Genomic DNA, 19,789 nt, shown 5'->3' with positions numbered 1-19,789 from the left:
AAATGCATGCTGTATATGTGTGGTGAACAATATCTTTATTGCTCAGTTTCAGATGGTGGAAATAACATTAGTTGTTATCAGTTCTGCTAAATTTCAAGATAACCTTGTAAGTCAGAGCCAATAAAGGGGAACAATTAATAGAATTAGCACAGGGTCAAAGTGCTCCAAAGAGCCATTATGGAAAGAAAGTCAAATCAGATAAAAAAAAAATATGTAGATGTCAGTAATCTAATAAAATAAATAGTTGAATACAAGTTCACAAAATTGATTATGTTATAGATCACTGTACTAATTTGATGGTATGTGGAAAGGAAGCAGTACATTTAAAATACTTATGCATTTGAAAATCTGGATACAGGTCTTACGAAACTCAGTGTAGCACAGATAAAAATACAAATACAGATATGGTGTGCAAATAATCAAAGTCATTTTTCAGACTTTCAAAGCTTCACTGCTAAATAAACAGATTAATGTAGGCTCAATGTGAAGGCAGAGCAGTCCATCCCCTAACCTAACACTCCATACAGAGAGAACATAAATGTGAATGTAGCTTTTAATGTAAAGTACTTTGAGAAGCTATTTAGTACATCTTTACATACAGTAAATGCATTTAATTTGCTATTATATATGTGGCACAATAAGTTGTTTGCAATACAAGTGCAGGAATAATCATAACCGTGAGGGCCACTGCATAACATATTAACCAGTTTGCTCATCAAAGTTCTGCTGTGTGAGCAATAGGTCAGTCTTCACTTAGAAGAATGAAGATAGAACATATGGGCAAGCCTCCTTTTAGCCTCTGAAGCCACGTGTCTTCATCTTCTCTCCAGTCCGCTGTTCATTGGTCTGTCTGTGTCTCTCCCTTAAAGTCTTCATGCAGTGAAGTTTTCATTGTTTTCTTTTTCTTGTTCATCAGCAAGTTGCAGCCAGTTTTCTCTGTTCTTCTTACACCCATTTAGCAAAGGAGAGCAGGAGTCAAACAGTCTCGATACAGTCTGAGGAAGGCAAAGACAGAGATGGGATTGTTGATAGAACAGTGGAAATTACAACTGATCTTAAGGGAACAAGATGACAACAAGGTGAATTCTGTGATGAAATATATAAGGACACATGCATGCAAGTAGAATATACAGTTATCTACACATTGCTTACACAATACCAATAGTAATAACACACCTTGTAGAGTGGATAGCAGACCTCATCAATGTATTCAACTTGCATATACGGCAGTCGAGTGCTGTTTTCTCTGTTCATTATGTCCTAGTGAAAAGTAAGCATAAAGTGGCTGTTAAAAAGCACTTAAAGCACTTACAGAAGATCAGATAGAATTGTAAAAGTATGCAGTACTTGAATATGAACATTTATATATGAAGATTGATTCAACCCCAAACACTGCAAGCTACATTAAATTTACTTCACTCTGAATGGGGAAAAATGCATCAGAAATACACAACAGGCTTTATAAAGCTTTATGTATTCAAAGATATTGTTATTTTTGTTATAGTGTAGACAGAGTAACAGTAACATTTTATGAAAACCCTTTTTTGAATCTGTGTAAACAAAATAAGAAATTTTTTTAAACCACAGTGACAAAAATGTGAAGATATTCTGAGACATACCAGTGTTTGTGGTTATGTATTTTTTCAAAGAACAGTCTTTGGCACCGTGATACTGTTATACGACGGGGTAGATGCAATTGTAGCGCAACAAGAAATAGGACAACAGCATGCCTTTTAAACTTAAAAACATTTATCATCAGACTGAAACAAGATATTCACAAATGATTGGATTCTTGTTTGATTCCAATCATGAAAAAATAATATTGATTTAAATTCCTTTTTATGTGCGCACACTTTTTTATCCGGATGTGAGTTCCACTCAACATTTTCAGAATCCTTGGCACACTACAAATCCTGCAAGCTCCACTTACAATGGGTTTGATTTTGAACTCTTCCCTCTCTTTGTCCCCCTGTGCAAAGAACTCCATGGCAACCAAACTGGCAATCTGTTAGGCGGAAGAGTGAGGTTAAGGTTGCAGTGAAAAAGGATTGAGAGATGAAGCATGAAGTGTTTTATTTTTCATTCAGAGCTACTTTGTGAGACCTACTCTTTTTTGTTCAGGCCAAGGCTTTGTGATAGCAGAGAGGTCACTGGCTGTCATCAGCATTGACCTGTGGGGTAAAGTAATAGCTTACAACACAGCGCATTCTCTTGGTTTACCGAGCACAACAATATAATATGCCTCTGATTCTAATTTATGTGATTCTCACCTGAGCAAGTCTCTTTGTTTCTCACTTTTCCAGCTCACTCCGCTTTTGTTAGCAAGAGAAAAGAACTCCTTTCTTCTTCTGAAAAAAAAAAATTAAAAACAGCCAGAAGAAACATGGGTTAAAATAAGACTGACTTAATGTGTAATCTACGTCTTCTATGACATTTTTAATGTTTCAGACGTACTCCATGTAGACAGTCAGGTCTGTGGCAAGGATTGCCCTTTTGATTAAGTGTAATAGAGCTTTGTGCTCTTCAGCAGACAGACCGCTAAGAATCTGACTGCCCTGGAAGATGAGAGAGAGAAAGAAAGTAAATTAAATTGAAGACTACAAGTTCACACACAGAGATCAAAATAATCTAATTATTTCACAAGTGGAATGATTGCAGAATAATAGATATAGTATATGAGCTTCATTTGAACGTCCTGTTGTGTGCATGCAAACATAACTTATTTCTTGCATCTTACAGTGTTGTTTAGGATGAAGACACACAGGTTGTAGTGGTGGTTCTCAAGAGAGGAGTGTCCATATAACTGAGCTAAAGGCTGATGAGTCCTGAGAGAAAAAAGAAAGAAAGAATCAGGACTGAATATAAGTAGGCAGTGACTAATAAGTGTTATAGATAGTACAAATCAAAATAAATACAAATAATTATGGTCTAGATAATTTAGAGTAAAAATAAGTAATGGAGTAAATGTGAGAGATGAAGAAGTAACATTTACCTTTCTATGAAGGAATTATTAACTCCTCTGTGATCAACATCATGATTCAGAGTGGCTATCATCAACGCTAAGATCTCCAGACGAGAAAAAATGGTCTAACATATGAACAGAAAGAAACAGGTTGTAATAATGAAGAAAATTATTTTTCTGCATTTTATAATTGAACGCTTTATAGGAAAAAAATAATAAGTGAGAAAATAATCATCTGCACATGTATATATTGCACATGTGCTACACAAAATAAAAGAAAGTTTGTATCAATAGGTGGCTCATGTGCTGTCAAAAGTCGATAATAAAAGTTTCTAACAGATAAGATGATAAAGGACCAACCCCAATTGGAGCTGAAGTCTATGGATCCCTACACACGAGTATATGTAAGGGTAAAAAACAGGAAGCAGGAATTTATGGATAGTTGATGATGCAAAATCTCTAAATCATTTTTAATTTTTTTTTTTTTGTATTTTAATTGTATTTAAATAATCTCTAATCTAAAAGAATTAAGTGATAAGACAGTAAAATGTTAGATAGTAATGTCATTTTCTATCTGAACAAATACTGAAAAAAAAGTGTAACTGTAATTCTACTATTCAATGTTTGATGTTAAAGAAATGAAGTACGACAAATGATACTTCCATTTTAGTGTTACTAATACCAGTCAGTGTCTTCATTGAATATCCCACATAATTAAGCTCCAGACTATAACAGATACAAATATGCATAACAGATACAGCTTGGTCCTGGTACAGAGACCCCCAGGGTGGCCATACACCTGGATCTCCAAAAAGCTTAGAACACTGGTGAGTGAATGGCAGAAGTCACTTGAGTTGAGGCGTAGGCATGTGTCTGATTGTTACAGACAGCAGTTAAGAGGTTTTGGCAAGATCTAAAATTAATCCTCTTCCAAACAGTTAAGAGCGCTGAGTATGGAAGGACAACCCTGGCAGTCCTCAACTGACTCCTCCCAAAACTTCTGAGCTACAGGACAGATGAAACTCCGGCGGCATTATGCAAATGTCACAGTGTGACTGTCACATGGACACATAGAATTGATTGTAAATAAAATTATAATAATAGCAACTACAGACCCACTCTGCTTTTACCACAAACTAACCTGGAGTTGGTCTGTTGCCATGAGCATTGCAAACATGCTTTGAGCAGTGCTCACTGCATGGTGCCAGTTGTGGTAGGGCACGTTGTTCCTGTAGCCACGTTTCACAGTCAAAACCCACTGGCAAAGACTCTGGAAGGATGAGATATGTAAAATTGATAAATAATAGAAATTGAGAATATTTAAGGTATTAGGTGATTCTATTGTGCTTTTCTAGTTTGTCAGTAGTGAAATTCCTGTAACTCAAAGAGACATATTGAACTACATATTGTCAAATGTAAGAGCTAATAAGATAACACTAAAATATCCATTATGAACTCATATTCTCCTCTCTCAAAGGTCCTTTTCCCACTAACGTGATTCCTGTTTTGGTGCCTTAGATAAGATGGAGTTAATGAAATGAAAAAAAGACCAATGCCAGTGAAACAAGCTTGAACCACCACAGAACCCCAGGGTTTCACAGTCCTTAACATCAGTAGCTACACAACAGGATTTTACCAAGAAATTCACAGATAACTTGCAGATGCAGCTTGCAGATTTTGACAGAGAAGCTTTTCTTCTTACCAAAATCTCTTTACCCCAACTTTTAAAATGGAACATTGTGAAATGCTTAGTTATTAAACTTTGAATTTTGTGCTTGTTCAAAAGGCACAAACGCCAAACTGGCTTCACACTAACACTGATACAAGCACTATCCTGTATCCTGATTGGAAAAAAGATGTAAAAGAAGCATGATGTGTATGAAAAAGGATTTTTGAATTCATAAATACTTATGAAACAAGCCTATTAATGTCATTTTGTTCTCAAACAAACAAACAAACAAACAAACAAACAAACAAACAAACAAACAAACAAACAAACAAACAAACAAACAAACAAACAAACAAACAAACAAACAAACAAACAAACAAACAAAAATTAACTGTTTCCTCATTTATATGATAAAGAAAATGACGCTACTAATAGAAATAGAAGCTGAGCTACCTTGTAGTCTATGTTAAAATCCTGCACCAAATTGAGATCCAGGAACATGCGAATCGTGGATTGTGTTGTCGCGTCTTCTGGCACGCCGAAACCAGAGAAATGGAAGTCTAGAATATTCAGCAATTCAGCAGAAGGAATGGTGGCCTCCTAAAAACACAACCAATAAAAGAAATTGAAATGTACTCTTCAGGACGTTCAAGCACAAACACACACAAACAAAATAGAACTTGAGCTCTTTTCCTCAGTTTACCTAGGTGTGTAAACACAGAAAACCCATCTAGCTTTAACATGGGTGAGGAGGTTACCTTAACCTTTGCACTCACATTCAGTGATAGCAGCTGATCAAGAGCTTTAAGTTGTTAGGGCATTAGTTCTACAATAGCATTAAAGCCTGTAAATCTGGCCTCTTGGAACAAAGCAAGGGTTGATTGCTTGACTACTGCCATAGTGATTAAAAAAATAGGAAGAGTGGAGAAGGAAGGCATTTAACAGAAAGAACAAGGTATATGAAAGAAAAGGGAACAAATGTGTGCGCTATTTACTTTAAATCACTATTTACATGCACGATGCCACGCTGTAACAGGGATAAACTGGATAAAAAGAGAAAGGCTGATTTCTTCCAAAGAAAGACTCACCTGCAATGCCTGGATTTCCTGCTCTGCTGCAGTGATGTGGTAGGCAAGGACCTGCACAATTACAATAAACAAAGAAAACTCAGAAACAAAACTTTAAGATTTGTTAATGTATGAATTATTTTTCTGACTCTTCTCTAACTTACTAATTGGGCGAGATAGTGTTCTCACCTCCTGTGTGACCTCTATACTGGCCCTCCGCTCCTCAGTGATCTGGACTGCCTGAGCATACTGTAGAGCCAGGCCACAATACACTGCCAGGTCTTCCAGAAGGCGCTCGTCATATCGGTTAAAGACTTCCATTTCATCTGAGGCTCTGCTTTGTTTGTTCATCAGCTGGCACACAGCTAAATGACATTAAAAGACAGATGGTTGTGTAGCTTGAGCACAAAGTTCTTCAAATTATGTTTTTGTTTTTAACACATAGTCTAGTTGCTTTCTGTGGTAAAGCTGAGATGGGCAACTTGTTTTTGGAATCACTGGGAAAAAAAATCACAATAATAATCTCAGCATCTAAATATTCAAGTGGCTAGAAAAGATAACTGGATTAAAAACTGAAACAATTTTATAAAATGTCCAGATCTGGTCTTCTCAGAGCAGATCACAGTAAGTAGTATAAAGACTGAAAAGGTCTAAACATTAAGTAAGGATTTCTAGCTGTGAAAGGTCACTGCAAATCATCTGTGAAACCTATTATTTTATATTATTTGATACTATTTTATTTTCTACTTTAATAAGAGAGCTTTGTATGCTGTGCTTCATTTGTGCTTGTCTGGTAACAGAGGTGTGAAAGATTTATTTTCAAATCCTATCCTGTTTACAATGTTTACTGCCATTCAAGAAAAGAACTTACCGATAACATTTTCAGATCTCTCATTTCTAACTGGGCAGCAGATGAGACTCCTTTTCAGTTCATCAGAACTCTTCGACATATTAAGTGTTTCCATAGAAGTCAGGGTTCGAAAGGCATATGACGGATCTATATTCCTGAGGTCACGCTCCCTGAAAAATTATACTTTCAAATTACAAAACCCCCCAAATATCCCATATTTGTTTTAAAAGTAAATCACACTCAAGGACTTGCAAAGTCTCCGGACAATACCTTCTGTAGATCTGGCAGGTTGATCCGAGCTCCTCACATTCCAAATGTATAACTCTTGAGAATAAAGTCTGTAATCAAAAGACAAAAATGAAAAACAAAACAAAACAAAAAAAAAAAAAAATGAAAACATTGTGTATGGCTAAAAATATTGTACTATATTCTAAACAGACAAAGTAATGGAAAACAAGGAAATTGAGCAGGATGTCAAGATAATGTACCTTTTCTTCAGTGTCTGAAGTTTGCTCACTGGGGATAAAGATGGTGCAGTATTGAGCGTGTGTAAAGGGCATGATGGTGGCAGCCATCTTACTCAGCATAACTTCAAGGGAATGGTGCTCCTTTGATAGTACTTGTGCCATCTCTATCAAAGCCTGGACCACACACACACACATATGCATGAAGATATTACTTAGACATGTTACAAGGCATAAAACGATTTTAAACTGTTCTCTGGCTTTACCTTACTGCGTTTAGCCTCTTGTCTCGCACCTTCATACAGCTGGACATTATCCAGGACAGTCCCCAACACATCCATGTGATTTGACAACACCTTAAAACAAAATCAAACGCGTATTTATGGGTGGTAAGCATTAAGACAAGGCAAATATCTGACATTATAAATAATGTTTATAATAGAAAAAAATCTCCATACTAAAGTCCAATCCCTCACCTTTTCATCAACGTTTGTGAAAACAGAACGTGATCCATCGCAACTATTTCTTTTGTTGATCATTAGCAGGACACCTAAAACCTGTTCAAAAAAAGAAAACGTTTTATTTACATCCAATCTATATTTAAAATTCTGTTATGACAATGAACAATATGCCACTGAAAAATCCACAGGACATTTACATTAGTTAAAGGTATTTGCAACGGCACACATACCTCTCCCCTATGGTTGCTGATAGGAACACTCAGAACCGTCCTGATCTTTGATGTTTGATCATTGGCTAAGTTGAATCTGGGGTCCTGTTGGGACAAATAAGGAAAACATAAGTGCATGTAAGAGGATCACTTAATATTAATTACTTAACAGCAACATGTTTTAAACATATCCTATCCAACAGTCTTATGTATGTTAGATATTTGTGGCAACTGAGTAGCAACAGACTTTAATACCTAAACTAACTTTAATCTCTTCATAACCCTTTGTTGTTAAGCTATTGGGTCAGCGCTGTTCATCAGCTTTAGCCACATCTGACCAAAAATACCCACACTTCTCAGGATGCTTGGCATCTACCTAGTTATTAGGGACAACCCATGCACACCCACGCTGACTGGGTTTACCTGGTGTTCAACTCTTCCAGGCACACATTCCAAATCACCTTACTTGTGAGGGCAAGAAGAGCTGCTGTGACCACCACCTGTAAGCCTTTTAGACAGCTTTGGCATGAATCTACTTTTGTGGGGGTGTATGTGTGGGCATGTGCGAGGAAAGGACAGTAATCCAAGGTTTATCACTGGAAGCAGTCACTAAAAGGATTAAAAGAAACTGCGTCATCAGGGATTCCCTATCAGGCTTCTTCAAATAGCCATGTCATCATCTCAAAACAGACTTTCAGGAAATGGGTGACTCATTAAACATGCAGTCCTTATTTCTGATTTTTAATCCCTCGTCTGTGCCCTGGAACATGGGAGTTAAGCTTACATGTACAATCATGACATCAACATTTACCTCAGATGCATCTCTTAGATTTATTGGTGAAGCTGTAGCCATTACGCATCCCATGATCCCTTTTACCAGTTCTAGATGAGCTTGGCTGTATGGGTTTCCCTCATTCAAGTGCCCCAGTGATGTTAGGGCTATCACGTCTTCCAAGCTACTCCTTCCACCACAGTGTTTCCGTACAAGAGAGAGCGAACCACCCTCTGCTCCCAGTAGCTCCCCAACATGGATCACAGTCCCCTGGCAGAGCTCTGCTAAAGAACCCATACAGCTTAGGCCTTCTCCTAGGAGCCCCATCATCCAAGGGCAGCCGTCACCATGGCCACATGATGTGGGTGGAAAAAACTGTGGAGGGTGGGGTAAGCTAGATGAGCAGGGGCAAACGGGAGCTCGTGGTTGACAGGGAGAAAACTGAAAACGGGAACAACGAGGTAAGCAGAGACAGCATGGTGAATGGCTTTCTTTAACATCTGGACCAAAGTGGTCCATCCATTCAGGGACACTGAGATTTGAAGCGAGGCGTCTGTCTGTCAAAGTTAAAACGTTCAGGTCTGAGCTTCTCAATGGGGAAGAATTTCTCCGATAAGGTGCCTTCATGAGCGCCTCGGAATGGTCAGAGCTCCTCCTTTGAAACCTTGACAGAAGTGGGGACATTTCTGTCTGTGGACAACTGACCCTGAAATCATACACAAATTACACGATTTATTTAAAAGCAAAACTAAAATAAAGTACTTAAAATTTGTATAAAAAGTATTAAACGTATATGTGGAAACATAATTTTATCTAATGCAGCTTATATTTTCATTACTAATAAAGTGTTCACCTTTACAAGCGTTTTATTCAACAAAAGTTTGTTAAAAACGTTTTAATCGCACATTATAATTTTGAGGGATCTGAGTAATTTGAGTTTCAGCTAAAACTGTAGAGGTATAAAATGTAAACGCTTACGCTGAGGTTCTGCGTAAAAAGTAAGCCCTTGTGAAGTCGGAGTGGTCATCCAACCATGCGTCCTCTTGGTAGCTTGTCGTACCATCTCCAAACTTCCTGCTATGCAACCTGGACCTTGGACTCCACAGTGGGGAGAAGAACCAGCCCGTGCCTTGCACCATCGGCGAGTCGCTCACGATTCCCCTGCGCATCGACTCCGCGCCAGCGTCCGGAGATGCCCCAGGACTCACGCTGCCAGGCTCCATGGACTCTAGCGCTTCAGAGTGAAGGCAGGGCATCCCCTCGCTCAGGTAAATCGAGAAAAGATCGGGTAAACTCAGTTTTTACGCCCAGTGAGCTATCTAAGAGAAACACCTCGAACGCGAGGAGGCAGAAAGTAAGACAGACTAACGACTTGCCAGAGAGCAGAGCATAAAGAGCCCGTGAAAACGATTGCGTCAAGGTAATCCCTTGACCTTTATTTAGCCGATATCCACTAAAGGAACCTGATTAAATGGATTTGCTCTAACCCCCGGCTCGTACATGTTATGAACTCGTCATTTAAATTTAACACCTGTGTCCAAGTGTCCAAAAAAGCAAATATCTTAGAACTAGGAAAACCAACCTATTGTGATATTTATTTGTACAATAACAAAAAAGCACCAACATGTCCTCATTTAAATAGTAAATAATAGGTTAATCCTAATTATTTGGCTTGGTGTAAACTGAATGCCAACTGTATACCAGTCAAGTACATTTCATTTAGCCAGATTCTGTTAAATACATTTATACGTGCAACATAAGTACAACATAACATAAATTGTACTCCTTGCAAAGAAAAGAAAAGAAAAGAAAAGCCGAAGATCATAAAAGCAAGGTGACCAGAACAATGTTTATTTAGTTTTTAGGGAATATCACACAGTGCTGTAATAAGAAAGGGCTTTTCAAACATTCTTTGACTGATATCTTGTTTATCCTTTTCTTATCATGTTTTATTTTCTGGAGACAAATAACTGAAATTGTAGCGACATACCATCAATTGGTGTGTGAGGTTTTAAAAGTTTCTTTTAAAGAATTTTTCTTTCATCTGTTTAAATTGCTCTGCAGTCCTCAATATTATTTTTACTTTGGACAGAAAACTGCATGCTGGTATGTGCCACTCAGTATTTAAGGGCTCCCTCTGCTGGTCTTGGGTACTTCTCATCACCTGCAGTGGGTGGATCCTCCAGTGACAGCTATACTGTGATTGGCTGCTCCAGTAGGAGGCTGCCATGACACATTGGATGCTGCACAGATCCACAGCATCAGCAGGCAACGGACCTCCATCCTCCTCGTTATCCCTCTCTCTTTCTCTTTTTTCTCCTCCTTTGCCTCTCCTCCTCTCACTACTACCCCTGCTCTCTCTTCTCTGTCCCTTCTCCTCCCACTTGGAAAGACACGCAGGCCTGTTTGAGTACACTGCAGCAGAGGTCCATTAACACAACAGCAGCAGGAATAGCAGCAGCAGCGACAGCAGCAGGCGGACTGGTAGGTGTGCTGAGGCCTGTCTCCCTCCTTATTGCAGCACAGGCAAGACATCGCATTCTCCTCTGATCACTGTCAAGGACTATCTTTTTGAGAAGTGTGCGTGCATGTGAGAGCAGGAATCTGGCAAGTAGTCAAAGAGGACTACCACACCCTGGGAACATTATTACCAGTGGTAGGGCTGAATGTAGCAGCTGATATTTTCATTCTCATGCTATGTTCATTATGTACTTATTTCTGAGCTTAAACACAAGGATTCATCTTTTGCTTTTCTCTGCTCTAGTTGTTTGTTGCTTTTCCTTCATTCTACAGCACTGTGATTTGATTCAGCACCCACTAGGCCTTGTTCGTCTACACACGTGTCTTTGCTAATGAATGCATTGAATGTCTAACTAAGGTCACATCATTTGCCATGCTGTGCGCACATATTGTCAGCCTACCTAATGACAGCCTTCGTCTTTCCTTTCCAAAGCTGTCTTCATCACCAGCCTCTCCATCCACCGTTCTCTCTTCTGTCCTCCTGCATCTTAATTTCCTCTCACTCCCATTCCTCTTTCCTAAAACCCTGTTCCTCCTTCCCCCGCCCCTTGCATTCCAGTCTCAATCTCTTCGACGTGCCTTTTCTTCTTCCTGCCGGCTGGTTTCCCAGGATGCCTTTTTCCAGGCCGCTCCGTTAGGCCCTACCAGCATGGGCGGAGACTGGGTGGGGAGAGACATTACGGATTGGACCCTTCCCCTCAGGACGGGCGCACTGGCGGGTCACCCTCCCTCAGCTTCAGATGGGCGAGGACGCTGAGAGCCCCAAAATCAACCACACCTTCCTGCGAGACTACGTCACTGAAGGTAGAGCGGACGATGTCTCGCTGCCATCTCTGTGGTGTCAGATAACATACTGGTATAATTGAACAGATTAATTTCAGCTTCCTGCATTGCACAGTAGAAGGAATGTATGATGACACTGCCTGACTCAGCAACAGACACTTTCATAATTTAAATTTTCCTTAGGCATCATAGACATAAATGGTTGATTTATGGTTTAGAGTAACTGAAATAATATGTGATTTTATTAATTTTTCTTTCATTGCCAGCCTTTTCTACATTGTTATGGTCACTTAATCATCTGTGCTTTTTTTGCCATGTCTGCCTAACGTTCTCGCTACTCTATCATTGCTGCGGTTTTCTTTTCTTCTTTCTATACTTTTGTTTAATTGCCTCCAATGTTCCTATCTTCCTTACAGCTGATGTCATCTCTACAGTGGAGTTTAACCAGACAGGGGACCTTCTGGCCACGGGGGACAAAGGTGGCCGGGTGGTCATTTTTCAGAGAGAGACTGAGGTTAGTTTACAATGCAAAACCACCACTTTCTGTACACATGCTTTTTTTTTTAAAAAATAGCTTCGTACACATACTGTAAATGCATGCTGAAAGCCGTGTTTTCCTCACTGTCTGCCCTGGGCAGCCGAAAGGTGAATCAGAGGAGGTGGGCGAGACAGGGGACTCTGGGGAGTACAATGTCTACAGCACGTTTCAGAGCCACGAGCCTGACTTTGACTACCTGAAGAGTGTGGAGATAGAAGAAAAAATTAACAAGATCAGATGGCTGCCACAGCAGAACGCAGCACATTTCCTCCTCTCCACCAATGGTGAGAAATCAGTGACTTCTCAGTCTCTATCAGAACATCATATTGATTGTTGGTTGTCGTAAAATGAAGTACAGGAAGTATACATGCATATAGGTTTTATCTATCTATCTATCTATCTATCTATCTATCTATCTATCTATCTATCTATCTATCTATCTATCTATCTATCTATCTATCTATCTATCTATCTATCTATCTATCTATCTATCTATCTATCTATCTATCTATCTATCTATCTATCTATCTATCTATCTATCTATCTATCTATCTATCTATCTATCTATCTATCTATCTATCTATTGAGAGATAGTGAGAGAGAGAGATTTGTTATAAATAGCAGTTGTTTTTGCTTGATATGGCACAGGTATCGCTTACACACTTTGGTTTCAAACTACCTCCAATTTCCAAAATTATGGCAGCCTTGTGTCATCTTTTATTACCTACATAGAATTAAATAACATCAAGATAGTCTTTGGAGTCTCACTTACGGGTGCAATAATGGCACAGAAAAAAAAATCTAAATTTGGTGCATGAATTAAGTATTATGTTTTAAATTAGCTGCAAATGTGATTTTTGTTGTGCTTTGCAATTTTCAATGAATGTAATCATCGTCAAAGGAGCTTGCAAAGAAAAGCGTCTGGACTTCTTTAAGTTCTAGCAACTCAAAGAAGTCCAGACGCTTTTCTTTGCAAGCTCCTTTGACTACGATGACCTGGATGACTGAGAACCTTCACAGACGAATGTAATCATCATTTTCTGGCACGCAAATCCCGATGCCTGTCACAGATAAGACTATTAAACTGTGGAAGGTAAGCGAGAGAGACAAGAGACCAGAAGGATACAACCTGAAAGATGAGGAGGGACGGCTCAAGGACATCTCTACCATCACCTCTCTACAGGTACTCGGACACACACATACAACTGCACACTTTCATTTTGTTGGGTATGCCTGATACAAGTATTTATCAGGCTAACATTTAATCATCAAATCAAGTGTCTGTCTTTTTGCTCCTGTCCTTAAATGATCCATGGCTCTACTGTCCTCCAATTATGTCCTTTCTCATTGTTGTCTTTCTTTTTGCCCTATGATTTACTCCTCCTGTTCTTATCACCTCCTCCCTTCCGCCTTAAATCTTTTATCTCTCACCATTTAAGGTGCCAGTGCTGAAACCTACAGATCTAATGGTGGAGGTCCGTCCCAGAAGAGTATTCGCTAATGGACATACCTACCATGTCAACTCCATCTCAGTCAACAGCGATGGGGAAACCTACCTGTCTGCTGACGACCTCCGCATCAACATGTGGCACCTGGGCATCACAGACCGCAGTTTCAGTATCCTTACTGTCTTTTTTTTGTATTATAACACACTATTTTCAGTTTAACCAACCATGACCATTTGCTTTAAATAATTCTATAGCTCCCCTCAGACTTTTGTGTGGTGGAAACTCCTTCAATTTTACAGAGAATTCAGCGGTATGAATTAGATCACTGTTCATTGTTAAAGTATAACTGTATCCTTATGGTAATTGTAAAACAGCAATGAGAACAATATACCTAAACAGGTAAAGATTCCTGTCTACACCAAAAGGGAAAAAAAAAGAAAAAGTTTAATATACGTCAGTAAGCTTTTTTTGTGTTTGATTTTATGGTGAAGTGTCCATAAAGGATAAAATCTCATTTTAATTGTGTTAAGGTACACTGTAAAACAATTCATGCTACTATGTTAGTGTGCATGATTTTAGTTATCAGTATTGATCATTATGTATGTAGTTTCCTTACTAAAGAAAAAGAAATTGAGCAGTGTTGGGAACGCATCCCATATGCTTCTAATCTGTGTTTGTATTTCATCCACTGTTATCTAAATTTATGCCTAAAATATCACGGAGCCAATTCCAGGTTATGTACAGTAATCATAACCAATCATCCAAATTCATCTTCTGATTTATACTTAATGTAAACAACGTGACTCTGATTGGATTTGTGTTTCCATTATAATGCTGAGTAGTCAGTGCAGGTGGTAGCATGTGGGACTGGCTGCATGTTGTGATTTCCCCATTCAAATGGAAGCTGACCTAGAAAATCATAGAGGCATCTATGGAAGACGAGTTTAAATAATTCACACGGCAGTACACTTTCTTCTGAGCCACACAGGACTACCACAAATAGAACAGAGAGGAACAGCCTGTGCATGCATATTGGGGATAGGATGGGGTGCAGTTTTTTTTTTTTCCGGGATGTCTTTATGAATTTAGGTTGTGAACGTGTAGATCATCTGAAAATAAAAAGACTGCATGAATGAATATAAGTGATTTGTTTGCATGTCTGCTGCCTCAATTGACAAAATGTAAACATAGTCATGGAATTCGGTGTGGCTGTGGTAGAAACCCAGCTCGCCAGATTTATGTGGTGCTTAATGTCTGCGCTGTTTGTTCCTTGATGGCTCTGCTTCTCAGATATTGTAGACATCAAACCAGCAAACATGGAGGATCTGACGGAGGTGATAACAGCGGCAGAGTTCCACCCTCACCACTGCCACTTGTTCGTGTACAGCAGCAGCAAGGGAACGCTGCGCCTCTGTGACATGAGAGCCTCGGCTCTCTGCGACAAACATACCAAACGTGAGGAAACATTTTAAAGAGTTTACTGCAAGCTGTGCATGAGGAATCCTGCTCTCACGAAAGCAATGCAATTATATTTCTGTCTGATTAGTTTTTGAGGAGCCTGAGGATCCAGGGAACCGCTCCTTCTTCTCAGAGATTATTTCCTCTGTGTCGGATGTTAAGTTCAGCCATAGCGGACGTTACCTGCTGACCAGAGACTACCTCACCGCTAAGGTGTGGGATATCAATATGGATAAAGGCCCAGTGGAGACCTTTCAGGTAGAGGATTTTACCTGCACCTATTTGGAAATTGTATTCATTATTTGTCTGACATAAAATCTGTCTGAATCAAATTTGAAAATTTTGGGTGTTTGTTATGCTTTTCAAATTCAAAATACATATATTTTTACATTCATACACAATTCATTCAGTTGATCAGCATAATTCAGCAGCATCAACTTGATCCCAAAGAAAATCTGGAAGCCTTTTCTCATTTTTACTGCCGGTGTATTATACATGAGAGCAAAGTACAAGAAAGAAGATTAAAATGCCAAAATGTGAGCGTCCTGAGCAGGATAATGCTACCTTCCCCAAAACTTAAGCTGACTGTTTGCATCATCCCCAGGTCCATGAATACCTGAGGAGTAAGCTGTGTTCCCTCTACGAAAACGACTGCATCTTTGACAAGTTTGAGTGTGTTTGGAACAGCTCAGACAGGTAAGAGGCGGTGGGGGGACAGACAAAGTACAGCTTAAGTAGATTTGGAAGCAAAAACAGACTGCTGTGTCAGTGTGTTACTGCTTACAGTGATTTCCTAAATGCCCGGCCTCCTGCTTTATCCGACGTTTAAATCAATCCCAGAGACAAGCTTTACAGACATCAAATCAATCCTCATGTATTCAGTTTGCTTTTTCCTCTTTTCCTCCCCCTCATTCTACCATGAACACCGCTTGTCTCTTCCCGCTCTTTACTTCCTTTCGCCTCTCCTTTCCTCCATGATCCAGCGTGATTATGACAGGGGCGTACAACAGCTTCTTCCGGATGTTCGACAGGGAGACAGGCCGAGGCGTAACCCTGGAGGCCTGGCGAGAGAGCAGCAAGCCCCGGGCCGTACTGCGAACCCGCCGTGTGTACACTGGCGGTAAACGTCGCAGGGGCGATGTGGGCGTCGATAGCTTGGACTTCACCAAGAAAATCCTGCACATGGCTTGGCACCCATCTGAAAATATAATTGCCATAGCAGCCACCAACAATCTGTACATCTTCCAGGATCGTGTCAACCCAGAAACGCAGGCACAGTGACAAGAATGGAAATATGAACAGAAGCAGACACAGTACTTTTTATCAAAGTGTCACAGAAATGCAAAGAGTGACTGGAATATATTTGGATGTTCTATCGAGGGCATGGAGAGTGGCATGTTTGATGACATGCTTTGATGCAGAGTCTGTACATAATTGGAATAATCATAAAATAACAAGACTCTTTATTCAGTTCATTTTATTTAAAGGTGTTTAATCTAATCACCGAACTGAACTGATCTAGTACCCATCGGGACATTTGATTGATTGATTTATTTTTGGCTGCACTCTACTTCCACTTTTTGAAGATGTTTGTCTAACTGCCCCACTGTTGGGGCAGTCAATGAGGTGCAGGGACACCTCTCGATCTGCAGTGACTCAGTGCTGTTCCTCACACCGTGTTGCACTTCCCATTAATGTTCTGGTTACCTTTCACATAAAAATGGAAGATATGTGCTAGCTAGCATTTGAGAGGTAATTTCTAAATGCTACAGAATATACCGATAGAATGGCTGGAAAACTTTACCAGGCATTTAATCCAAATCTAATTGTTTTCACTAGGGTGAGGTATCAGGAATGGTGTTATTGTATAGTTCACAACAGTCTCCTAAAAGTTTTTTCTTCTTTGTCGTGTGACAACAGCAATTCAGTCTCTCCTTCAGAGCAGTGCTCTGGGGGAACGCACGAATAACTGTCCCGTAATCTTTTCCCCGTTCACGTTGCAATAATAACACTAACAAAACACAGTGCAGCACCATTCCTGCTTTAATACATGAGCTCTTCTTCTACAGGTAACAAAAAAATGTACACACTCTTTTTACTGTTTGCTGTAAATAGTCTGTGTTTTTTTTTAAAGGCGGTACCAATTTTCAGTTCCAGAGAGCTAAGAAAAAAAAGCATTTTGTCAAGGACACTCTAAATCGGTGTGAGATCTCATTTATAATAAGGTTTGTGGAATCACACTTTATCAGATATTTTCTCGTAGCAGTATATAGGTAGTTGTCGCTGGCTGTAGAGAGGACGGGGTAAAATTGTGCACAAAAAACACTAACTGTTTGGTTGTGTATATTAAGCCCTTATTGTGTTTTGATTGCTGTATCATGGTAATCTCATGTAAAAAAGAAAAAAAAAGAAAAAGAGGAAAGAAACAAATCCACATGCTTATATGAGAAAACATAGCAGTTGAAGGAGGCAGTGTGTGTATTGATGGGGGAATCTTGCAGTTTGGACAAACTTGAATTCTAAGCACATCGTTTATCGTTGAGACTCCCAAATTTAAATCAAAGTTGACTTTGTGTCCAGTGTGCTTGGAGGTTAGAGGTTATCATCAGTGCAATAGCTCATCACAGCAGTAATGTCATGTGAATTCATACTATCACAAGATCTTAATGTCATTACACCGTATACCTCACAGCGCCACATGCTACTCTGCGGTGCGACTCTGAAAGCCTGGGATGTACAGCAGTACAGTAAGGTGATGTCCGTGTTGGATCGCGTGAGACTTGTTTGTTTACAGTGAAGTACTTTATTTTCAAGTGACCTTGGCCCTGATGGGATTATTGTAAGTGGTTTAAATGTGTACTGTAGTGGGTGGGGTAACATAACCAGTGCAAAGGTAGAGAATATCAAGTCCCTTTGCACATTTTCAAAATCTGAAGAATCAACAGTGTAAAGAAATAACTGCTGTCACACCTGCTTCCTCCTCTCTCCCTCATGCCCGTTTGGTTTTCCAAGTTGCTGTTCACACACATCTGTGTTATCTGCCTGTAGCTAAGATGGTTTTCTTATGGGCATATATATTTTTTGTCTTCACTACCAGCCAGTGTTATCATGTGCAGGTACAGTTTTTCACTTATTGATTTAACATGTACGACACAGCAAAATCCATGATGACGACAACCCACAAGAAAACGGTTTTACATAGTGAAGGGCCTTGTGAAGCATTATGTAAGCTCCGAGGTTCATCCCTGCAGTGGCGAAATGTAGTTTAGAACAAGTCAGTTGTAATCGCATCATAACCACCAACACATACAACCAGTGAGACGATTTGTGTTCGGGAGCACAGCAGCAGCAGCATGTCGCCATTATTCAATGCTACTAGCGTGTATATCTATCATGCTTTAAAAATCTAACAGTACGAAAACATAACTCATATGAGGTGAATGAAAGGAATGTGCATTAATAAAATAACATAAAATCTAACAAAAATGTGTTGGATTTCATTTTAATGTCTGTCCTCATTTAATAGATTCTGCTTTTTGTCTCATCACCAAAAAAGAAATATATATAAAAAAATATATTAATCTGAATAAAACCTTTCACAAGAGATTTTTCCCCCCCAATTCAAGCATTTTAATAGACACCCCATTTAACTCCACCAGTGGAAAAAAAAAGGCACTCACATTTACAGTGTCGAGGCTCAACGTCAGCAATTGTAAACCACACGAGCATTGAGGTTACAGATTGATAGTGTTTATGTGTAAAGCTTTTCATACACCACCACTGCATTACTGTACTGTGTAAACCAGATAGCTAGGAAAACCCCCATTTCAAAAATAAATTAATCATTCATTACTGTTATTTTAACTATCCGTCCATCCATCTTCTTCCACGTATCCAATTCAGGGCTGCTGGAGCTTATGGAGCTTAGGGTTGAGAGGTGGCGATACACTCTGGGCACATCGCCAATCTTTCACAGGGCTTATTTTAATTATGTGTACAATATTTTCTTTAGTACCTCTTTCTTCAGTCAAATTCCAAACTGGCAAATTTTGAGATAAAAACTGTTTTTCTTTAAAGGTTCGGATTCTGTAAACAAAATGGTCTCTTAACTTGAACCAATATTGTGTTCAACTCAGTGAAACAACACATTTTAAACATTCCTGGTAATTCTTAATTGTTATGGAATGAACATGGTGTGTCTTAAATTTGTCATTTGCATACATTTGAGAAATACCATAAAAGGAGGTCTAGTGTGTGTTAATGTGATAACGAAAGTTTTCACAGAACTGCACAAAGTTCAACCTTATTTGCGTCTGGTTATTGATCATCAGCAAGTGAGCACTTCTATAAAAGCAGAGGTTTTGGCAGTTTTCTGGGCTGGAGCATTCTCATGTGTGTTAACAAAATGCCACAATCTTCCAATGAGGGGATGCCCCAGCAAATTCACTCCAAAGTCACACTGTGTAACTCTCAGATCACCTACAAGAACAACAAGCACTATATCTTAGCCTCTATAGGCCTGAATATGTTAAAGTTCATGATAGTAAATTTATAAAAAGTACAACTTGGGTAGAAGGGGTTCCAGGAG

General features: G+C 39.3%; 2 protein-coding genes across 4 annotated transcripts; one reads left to right on the top strand and one right to left on the bottom strand.

Moving 5' to 3' along the window:
* Window positions 1-18: 18 nt before the first annotated feature.
* On the bottom strand, window positions 19-9,850 carry pde5aa (phosphodiesterase 5A, cGMP-specific, a). The gene is made up of 20 exons (XM_026170856.2): window positions 9,433-9,850; window positions 8,494-9,160; window positions 7,704-7,787; window positions 7,489-7,569; window positions 7,279-7,368; window positions 7,037-7,189; window positions 6,819-6,886; window positions 6,570-6,718; window positions 5,888-6,063; window positions 5,720-5,770; window positions 5,085-5,231; window positions 4,104-4,232; window positions 2,993-3,087; window positions 2,738-2,825; window positions 2,455-2,555; window positions 2,271-2,348; window positions 2,108-2,171; window positions 1,931-2,005; window positions 1,177-1,260; window positions 19-995 (listed from the first exon to the last, which is right to left on the bottom strand). The coding sequence occupies exons 1-20, from the start codon at window positions 9,708-9,710 to the stop codon at window positions 873-875; spliced, it is 2,781 nt and encodes a 926-aa protein (XP_026026641.2). The 5' UTR covers window positions 9,711-9,850; the 3' UTR covers window positions 19-872.
* A 278-nt stretch (window positions 9,851-10,128) lies between these two features.
* On the top strand, window positions 10,129-18,687 carry ppp2r2ca (protein phosphatase 2, regulatory subunit B, gamma a). Of its 3 annotated transcripts, none has more exons than XM_026170861.2 (10): window positions 10,129-10,938; window positions 11,585-11,778; window positions 12,174-12,271; window positions 12,396-12,579; window positions 13,366-13,478; window positions 13,735-13,912; window positions 15,034-15,198; window positions 15,290-15,459; window positions 15,806-15,897; window positions 16,185-18,687. In XM_026170861.2, exons 2-10 carry the CDS (start codon window positions 11,715-11,717, stop codon window positions 16,480-16,482), a joined length of 1,362 nt encoding a protein of 453 aa, XP_026026646.1. In that variant the 5' UTR covers window positions 10,129-10,938; window positions 11,585-11,714; the 3' UTR covers window positions 16,483-18,687. The 3 variants fall into 3 exon arrangements, with proteins under 3 accessions (XP_026026646.1, XP_026026645.1, XP_026026644.1); XM_026170860.2 differs by having other exon boundaries at window positions 11,534-11,778; XM_026170859.2 differs by having other exon boundaries at window positions 11,408-11,778.
* Window positions 18,688-19,789: the final 1,102 nt, after the last annotated feature.

The sequence above is a fragment of the Astatotilapia calliptera genome, chromosome 6 (assembly GCF_964374335.1).
Source record: "Astatotilapia calliptera chromosome 6, fAstCal68.1, whole genome shotgun sequence".
Classification (NCBI taxonomy): Eukaryota; Metazoa; Chordata; class Actinopteri; order Cichliformes; family Cichlidae; genus Astatotilapia; species Astatotilapia calliptera.
Note: the sequence above shows the minus strand (reverse complement) of the source record. Positions and strands in the feature narration are given on the sequence as shown.